An 8,671-nucleotide genomic window follows, 5' to 3' on the forward strand; every position below is an offset into this window, starting at 1 on the left:
TTCTTTTATTTTAATTAGCCTCTAATTTATTTTGACAATCTTTCCTTTCCACACTTTGACCAATTTAATTTTAACGGTTTTGCTGGAGATGCTTCGAGTTGTGGAATCACCGGGAACAATTTTTCATATTTTCCAACGTTCACTCTTTTTCTGCGTAAGTGGGTAGCCATGCACGGAAAAGAAAATCGTAGCATGTGGCACCAGCAGCCGGCTGGTGTCGCCCGGAAGACCGAGGTTTCGAGAAACAATCAATCGGTCTCTCTACCGTAAAACACCCAAGGATTTAATTTAATTAAATTCAATCCATACTTACTAAATTATTAGGCAAACAGAAAAGGAAACCCGTGTGCGAACACGCGCGGCATTTGCACCCCATCTCCAGTCCCAGTTTAGTTTTGCGCCGTGGCGACGCGGTCTCGCGATTTGCGTGCGTGCATGCGGTAATTGAGCCGGATTTTCGGATAAGAATAGATAATCCCGCCAGCCTGTCTGCGCGCACCCTGCCGTGGAACTCTCCAGGCGCGACGGGGGCTTCGCTCCAGCTGTACCCCACTCCCTGCACCCACCGCACGGGCCCGTACACGTGGACCGCCCTCCGGTCGCCCACACCCATCAGCCCCCCGTGCAGCGGACAGCGTCCACGGACATCCCGTGTTAATGGCGGCCATTAATCCACATAGTACCGCACCGAGATATTATCGCTGAGCATTAATGAACGTGCCCTCCGAGATATTATCGCTGCCGCGAAGCGTCACAGACAGGTCCATCCCGGAAGGTATAAAAGAATGTAATTACCAAGTAGTTTCAGGGGGTAGAAAGGCAGCCCAGCCCACGAAACCCTATCTACGGCCCATTAACCACCCCCCGCCCTCTCGCCGTCTATTTATTCCCTTCGCCGACGCTTCCTCCGTCCGTCCTTCCGGTTTTATTTATCTCCCACCTTTCCTCTCCGACGACGCATTCATTCATCGCTTTTCTGTGAAGCGGAACAAATTCCCGGAGGATTCCATTCGTAGACGGGCGGCTGTGATCACGAGCTTCCATTACGGGCGCGGAATCATCGGTGATCGGCTTCTTCGCGGGATTCGGTTCCATCTACATACTACTACTACTACAAAGGGTGTCTGAGGTCGTTGCGACTGGAGGAAGCGGGGAGCCATGGGGGCGGGGGTCTCGAGCTTTTTATTCGGCGTTGGCGGCCCGGCGGCGGAGGCTGCGCCGGGTGCTGCGGGCCTGGGCGACCTGCCGGAGCTCTGCGCCGCGCAGGTGCTGCTCCGGCTCGACGCGCCGGAGATCTGCCGCCTCGCGCGGCTCAACCACGCGTTCCGCGGCGCCGCGGGGGCAGACTTCGTGTGGGAGGCCAAGCTGCCGGAGAACTACCGCCACCTCATCGGGTACGTCGAGGGCGGGGGCGAGGAGGGCAGGCGCCGGCGCCGCCGGGCCGGCACCAAGGAGATCTACGCCAGGCTCTCCAGGCCCGTCTCTTTCGACGACGGCACCAAGGTTAGATATTCTTCTACATGAATATAGGTCCCTTTCCATGTGCTTGTCTATGATTTTTTTTTTCTTTTTTGCAACGCAAACAAGACCCCTCATGAGCTTGTCTATATGATTTTGGCCAATCAGTTTTGTGCTTGAATCATTGTTATTATTTACCGAGTCTGATGTCTTAATCCACGTATCTGTTTAGTACTAGCCAAATATTGACATCTGAATCGTTTCAGAGTTAATTAGTGTCAAGGGGAAGAACTCATCTAAAACTATTTTGAAACAATTTCAGCACCGAAAACTATCTTGGTTCCCTTTTTATCTATAGGAGCTAGAACTATTTTTAGTGCTAAATGGTTTATATTTTGTGTGCTTTGTAATTGCAGGAATTTTGGCTAGAGAAGAGCAAAGGTAGGGTTTGTATGGCGCTATCCTCCAAAGCTCTGGTCATAACTGGCATCGATGACAGGAGATATTGGACGCACATGCCGACCACAGAATCAAGGTAAAAACTCGATCTCGCGCTTACAGTTTGTGCCAGAAAGATGTGATGTTTGGGTTGCAACTTGCAATTGAATGACGTAACTACATACTTAATGGCGAGATTGAGCTGTTCGTCTTTTGTTGTAGAAGATGGGACAGAGTTGGACTTGCACGTCTACTTCTGCATTTTAGTCCAACTTGCACGTCTACTTCTGCATTTTTCTTCCTCGGAGCACACAAGGCTTTTGAAAATTATGCCCCTGTACATTTAATTGTCGCTGGTTTAGTCCAACTCTGTACCGAATCAGCTACAATTAATATGGATTTGAGGGAGTACGCTGTTCTCATTTCTTGTTTAAAATACACTCACTTTGCCTGTTGCTCTGATAGACACATAAATTCAACATAGACGAGTGATGTCTGCCTTTATCTTACCAGTGCTATCAAAACGTAACTTAGATGTAGTCCTTCCAACTGATGGCACGAGAAGTATGTGCCTACTCTGCCAGTGGAAGATATTGACTCCTCACACAGATGTAATTATATTCATCTGTGCAATATCTTTCAATGTAATTATATTCTAACACAGCAAAGATGCATGATATCTTGTTCCTAGAACGGTTATCTGACCTATGTGTACCCATTATGCTCATGCAGGTTCCAGTCCGTGGCATACCTTCAGCAAATCTGGTGGTTTGAAGTGGTTGGAGAGCTTGATTTCTGCTTCCCTGTGGGAACCTACAGTTTGTACTTCAGGGTTCATCTCGGGAAGTTCAGCAAGCGGTTTGGACGCCGTGTTTGTAGCACTGAGCACGTCCATGGTTGGAACAAGAAGCCGGTGCGCTTCCAGCTCTCCACCTCGGACGGCCAGAATGCATTATCTCAATGCTACCTGGACGAGCCCGGGAGTTGGGTTCTGTACCATGCAGGCGATTTTGTTTCCTCGAAGCCAGGCCAATCACTTAAGCTGAAGTTCTCCATGGCGCAGATCGACTGCACGCACACGAAAGGTGGCCTGTGTGTCGACTCGGTGCTCGTGTACCCCAAGGGCTTTCAGCAGGAGAAGGTGGTGACCGGCAAGATCTCGGAGATGAGATCGTAGTTGTAGTGGTGGTGGCGCTTGCACCGCTAGAGTTGTAGAGAAAATGCAGCTTGCAGCCCAATCCTATTATCAAGTTGGGCTCTAGTATGCAACGGATGAAACTGTCTGTGTAAAGAACTGTAGACTCAGGGTCTGTGTGGTGAGGTACGTCAGTCAGAGTGGTTTGTGTGTCGTCCAGTCTTCCCATGGGTAATTTTTTTCTCTCCCTGGTGCTAAATGAGACTTTGAAGCTACGGATGCAACGGTTGTACTGAAACGAGATCAGAGGTTTCGTTTCCATGTTCCTGGTTTCTTGTTCCTTGTCATAAACTTCTGTTTTCTTGCTGCTATTAGCCTTAGTTAAGATGACTGGAAGATCTGTGGTACTTACTCTCCGTGTTGACTTGATTATGTTGTTGGAATGGCCATGTTTCTTTGTCCGGTCAGATTTGGCAGGCTTGGAGAACTACAATTATTTAGGAAGGGAGGGAGGCGAATGGCGTTTTGGAGGCCGAGCTTCATGGAGGCCTTTATTTTTGAAAAATTTAAATTCAAATTTTTATGGTTCAAAAAATTCTGAAAAAAAATATGCATGTATGTAAGGATGTAACCGACATGTGTGTAAAATTTCAGGTCAAAATACTTTAAAACGTGATATGTACAAAAAAGACAAATTCATGGTCTGAAATGATGAATAGTAACATGTGTTAAACAGCTCTTTTTTGCACAGCCCTCATTTTAAGGTATTTTGTTCTGAAAATTTATACACTTGTGTATTATACCTTCATTTATCTATGTATTTTTTTCAGAATTTTTTGGAACATTAAAATACAATTTTTTATTGAATTTGAAGAATTTAAAGGCCTTCAGTGAGCTCGGGAGTAGCTTTGTGGTAACATAACTGCAAAATGCTACTACTAGCACTACTGACCTCATGACTGATCTATCTACTTCATGTTGTGCCAGTTCCCATTCTAGGACAGGCATTTTGCAAGTGTACATGATTACGTACCTATAGTAAAAAGAAGTAAAGCGTGAAGGCAATAATACATGTCGCTGCTGCTCGATCCGTCTGGAAGTTTTCCCCAACCTTTTCGAAATAAATAGATAAGGTTTTGCCTAATTGGCATACATGGCTTTCTTCCGTTGTCTCGACTATATTCAGCTGTCACATGTCCCCCTCGCAACTTTGTGGATTCTCTCTTCTCTCTTTCATCGTCACCGCCACGATCTTCGCCCTTTGTTAATCGCCATCACAGCCACGACCTTTCACGATTTGTTTAACACCAAAAAGCTTCACCTTTTCTTAAGTTTCTCTGAGGAATCAACGGCGCTGGGTCGCTGTCCCGGGTTAGATTAGATACGCAGGGGAGACGCGAGTTTTCTATCCCATCTCACGGATGCGATCACACACACACACACACACCAATTTTGCACGGTTGACGTCGCTAATTCTTCTCACTTTCTTCCGATCTCTCCATAGAACAGAAACATTTGAATATGGCTTCTGCTTTTCATCAGACTTGTGGCCTGGGGCGGTGCTGCGCGCATGCGCTCGAGTTGGTGCCCGGGGAAACAGAAGGGATCCCATGACGCGGCTCTCCGCTGGCGGCATCGGCTTTCAGCGTGCCCAAGGTTTGGTTGGATTCGCCGTGGTGCCCGCACCATTTTCTATGGCACCGGCAGACCATCATGAGGCTGGCTCTGCGCTCTTGCTTTGTCGTGTCGCCCCGGCAGTTATGCCTGCGCCCCGAGCCGTCCGTTGGACCGACCAACCATCGCTCTGTTGCATGCGGTAGTGGTGCAGGTCGGGAGCTTTTGGGCGACGGGTGCACTGCTGACAGCCGTGACAGGGGACGGGGCCGGAGGCGTGCTCGACGCCAAGAGATGATCGGTTCGTGCGGACGGTGCTCACGGACGTACGCTTTTGACTCCAAGCGACCGCACGCATGGGCATACGGTTTGCCGTTTTTTTACTTTTCGAATTTTGCCGGTTTCAGGGTTTAGAATGAACGCACGCTTTTCCACGGTCAGAAGTGCAACGCGACGTCAACTGGACTTGTGGCTTTGGCAAACCACGACGCCGCGTCAAAACCCGCATGTCTGGTTTCTGACTGTGGTATACTCGACCAGTTTTCCTTGTCGTGGCAACGACTTTGATCCTTGTTCGCGTGATGCCAAATGCCAATTCTTTTCACGTGTCCATGCATACCACTTTTTTATTTATTTTACTCACTGTATAGTTATAGTATAGTATGGTCTAATATAGTATAGTATCATTTTGACCTTGGACACATTAGGAGCACGCGCGTGTCCATGCAGGCCACTTCTTTTTCTCATTACTCACCGTGCAGTATAGTTTTATTTCGACCTTGGACAAATTAGGAGCAAGCACCATTGAACTTTTTATGTGTTCATGCATGGTTTTTATTTTATTTTACTCATGCATGTCACTTCTTTTTCTCATTACTCATCGTGCAGTATAGTATTATTTCGACCTTGGACAAATTAGGAGCAAGCACCATTGAACTTTTTACATGTTCATGCATAGTTTTTATTTTATTTTACTCATGCATGTCACTTCTTTTTCTCATTACTCACCGTGCAATATACTCCATCCGTTCCAAAATATAAGATCTTTTAGGTATTTCATTGAAGACTACACACGAAACAAAATGAATGAATCTATACACTAAAATATGTTTATGTACATCCGTATGTAGTTTATAGTACAATCTCTGAAAGGTCTTATATTTAGGAACGAAGGGAGTAGTATTATTTCGACCTTGGACAAATTAGGCCCTGTTTGGAACCATAATAGATTATAATAATCTGGTTTATGAACATAGATTGTATAAACTGGTTTATAAAAATAATCTAGGTGGGCATGTTTGGAGGCCAGATTATATAAACTGTAAACCAGCTTTTAAATTGTGCAATGACATGTTTGCCCTCTGTTTTTTTTTTGCGATGGGAAAACGGTGCGGTGGCAGTACCTTGTAAATAGCTCAAAGTTAATAAGGGTAACATGTCTTTATTAATCCATAATCTGATTTTAGCTGGGTTAGAGTAGCTTATGAGTTTTTAATAATCTGATCATCTAGTTTTTATAATCTATAGTATAAACTGCCCTGTTTGAAAACATAATAGCTTATAAAAACCAGATTACATAAACTGGATGAATCCAAACAGGGCCTTAGGAGCAAGCACCATTGAACTTTTTACATGTTCATGCATATAGTTTTTATTTTATTTTATTCATGCATGTCACTTCTTTTTCTCATTACTCACCATGCAGTATAGTATTATTTCGACCTTGGACAAATTAGGAGCAAGCATCATTGAACTTTTTACGTGTTCATGCATAGTTTTTATTTTATTTTACTCATTGTCTAGTATTTTCTCTGTAGCTAAATAATTAGAGTTGATTTAAAAAAAAAAATCTAACTATAATTATTTAGGTATAGAGGAAGTATGGTATGGTATATTTTTATTTTGACCTTGAACAAATTAGGAGCAAGCGTCCGTGACTTCATGCACATGCCTTATTTAAACGTATAGATTAGTTTGACGGGGTTGGGGATACCCATACCCTGTGCTATATAATTTATTTATTTTTCACGTGTCCATGCATGTCACTTTTTTTTTTCATTACTCACTGTGCACTATAGTTTTATTTCGACCTTGGACAAATTAGGAACAAGCACCATTGACTCTGCATGCCTTATTTGAACGTATATAAATTATTTAAGGGGGGGGGGGGGGATATCCTATGGTACCTAATTTATTTATTTTTGGAACACGGACATTTTTTTTGTCTCATCCGTTAATTAAGAAGAAGAATAGAGTTTACATGAATTACAACGCACCCCAAGAATACAAAACGGGCTACTCTCATGGTATGCTAGATTTCAACTTTTTTTGCGCCCGTGGTTATCGAGTGTGCCATCTCCCCTTTGATGGTGCTCGGAAGAACTGATGGCGTGCACTTTTGTTATGAAATACGCGGGCGTTTCTCTCATCCAAATAACCTAACATGTCAACATTGTAAGCAAAGCCATGGCACTCCTCTTGGGCATGTTGTAGTCGGCAAGATTAATCCACCAATCCCTGGTGGAGCTGAATAGAGGCCAAGACTATGTATCAAAGCAGTCCAGCTAAAGCCATGCTTTGAGCATGTCCGAGAGTCTAGATGTGAACCGATACTTGAATGGTAGACGATCGACCGTTACGTTCTCGTGCTTGTAGAGAGGGAAAAGTTTTGGCCAATGTACATGCAGTCCAAATCAGGTTTTGCATGGCTAGCCATGCAAATAATTTCACCTTTGACGGCGACCAAGCTTTCGAAATCATGTACTCCATTGGAGAGCAGATCATGACAAGGAATTGCGCCTTGTAGGTAGACTTCAAAGAATATAGATCATTCTACGTGTGCTTCCACACGATGTTGTCTACCACGTCCTCATGCAGCTGGAAGTCACGCATGCTAGCCCAGAGATGGATGAATTGGTGGAAATGTGTAAGGGAGAAGGCATCGGTTCTCTCGATTTTGGATACCCACGCATCATCTTTTAAGGCTTCCCTTATATACCATTTTTTTCCTTGTGGATACCTCATAGATGAGGGGTTAAGTGTCCTTGGGATTCTGGTCATTCACCGAAGGGGCGTCCAAGAAAGACGTGCACACACCGTTTCCCACTGTGATGGTTGTGAAGGAATAGAGCAAATCATAGTCTTTGTCATCACAAGGGTTCCCCAACCCAACCCACATCTGTGCAGGCTCCTTCCATTAAAACCAAGCCATTTTAGACTGAGTTGTGACATCCTCAACTTTTGCTACAGTGTTGAATGTAATTAAGCTACAGTGATCACACACTAATGATGCCACGCCACCGTGATTCCCTATCATTGATCTCGCGTTAGTTTAAAACAATTTGAATTCAAATTTTAAAATAAAATCAAATGGGAAAAGTTATCGAACGCGAAAATAAAGATGTCGGGTGAGCTATAAAAATCCACTAATGATTTATAAAAATAAATCGGGCATTTTTAGAATTTGTTGAAACCCTACATATTTAAAAGAGAAATAATAAGAGAATATAGAAGAAAACAAAAAAACAAAAAAACAAAAAAGGAAAAAAACCCTGGCCCAACTGGGCCTAGTGGCCGAGCTGGCCATGTCCCCATTCGGCCCACCTATTGGGTGGGGGTATAAAGCCCCCCCACCAGGGGCAAACCCTACCACCCCCGCTCCCCAGCTCCCTCCCCGCCGCCACTTCCCTCTCCCCCTTGCTCGCTACCCCAGACTCTCGCACGATCTCTCACCCTCCCTAGATCGCTCTCCCCATCGCCCCTGGATCCCGTCACTTCCCACCTCGATCTCCCTCTCCCGTCGCTCGGGCCACCTCTCTGATGACCCACAAGTGTAGGGGATTTATCGTAGTCCTTTCGATAAGTAAGAGCGTCGAACCCAACGAGGAGCAGAAGGAACTGACAAGTGGTTTTCAGCAAGGTATTCTCTGCAAGCACTAAAATTATCGGTAACAGATAGTTGTGTGATAAGATGATTCGTCGCGAGTAGCAAGTAACAATAATAACAAAGGTGCAGCAAGATGGCCC

The 8,671-nt window shown here is 44.9% G+C and overlaps 1 protein-coding gene across 1 annotated transcript; it reads left to right on the top strand.

The window, feature by feature from the left end:
• The first annotated feature begins 731 nt into the window (after positions 1 to 731).
• LOC123435094 (F-box protein PP2-A13-like) lies at positions 732 to 3,442 on the top strand. Its single transcript, XM_045115549.1, has 3 exons — positions 732 to 1,503; positions 1,875 to 1,993; positions 2,629 to 3,442. The coding sequence occupies exons 1-3, from the start codon at positions 1,159 to 1,161 to the stop codon at positions 3,071 to 3,073; spliced, it is 909 nt and encodes a 302-aa protein (XP_044971484.1). The 5' UTR covers positions 732 to 1,158; the 3' UTR covers positions 3,074 to 3,442.
• Positions 3,443 to 8,671: the final 5,229 nt, after the last annotated feature.

This window comes from Hordeum vulgare, chromosome 1H (genome assembly GCF_904849725.1).
Source record: "Hordeum vulgare subsp. vulgare chromosome 1H, MorexV3_pseudomolecules_assembly, whole genome shotgun sequence".
Taxonomy (NCBI): Eukaryota; Viridiplantae; Streptophyta; class Magnoliopsida; order Poales; family Poaceae; genus Hordeum; species Hordeum vulgare.

Excerpts from the sequence above, each read along its gene's own strand:
- LOC123435094 (XM_045115549.1), top strand. The coding sequence starts at position 1,159 with ATGGGGGCGGGGGTCTCGAGCTTTTTATTCGGCGTTGGCGGCCCGGCG. Across the intron at positions 1,504-1,874 it reads CTTTCGACGACGGCACCAAG|GAATTTTGGCTAGAGAAGAG; the intron begins GTTAGATATTCT and ends TTGTAATTGCAG. Across the intron at positions 1,994-2,628 it reads ATGCCGACCACAGAATCAAG|GTTCCAGTCCGTGGCATACC; the intron begins GTAAAAACTCGA and ends ATGCTCATGCAG.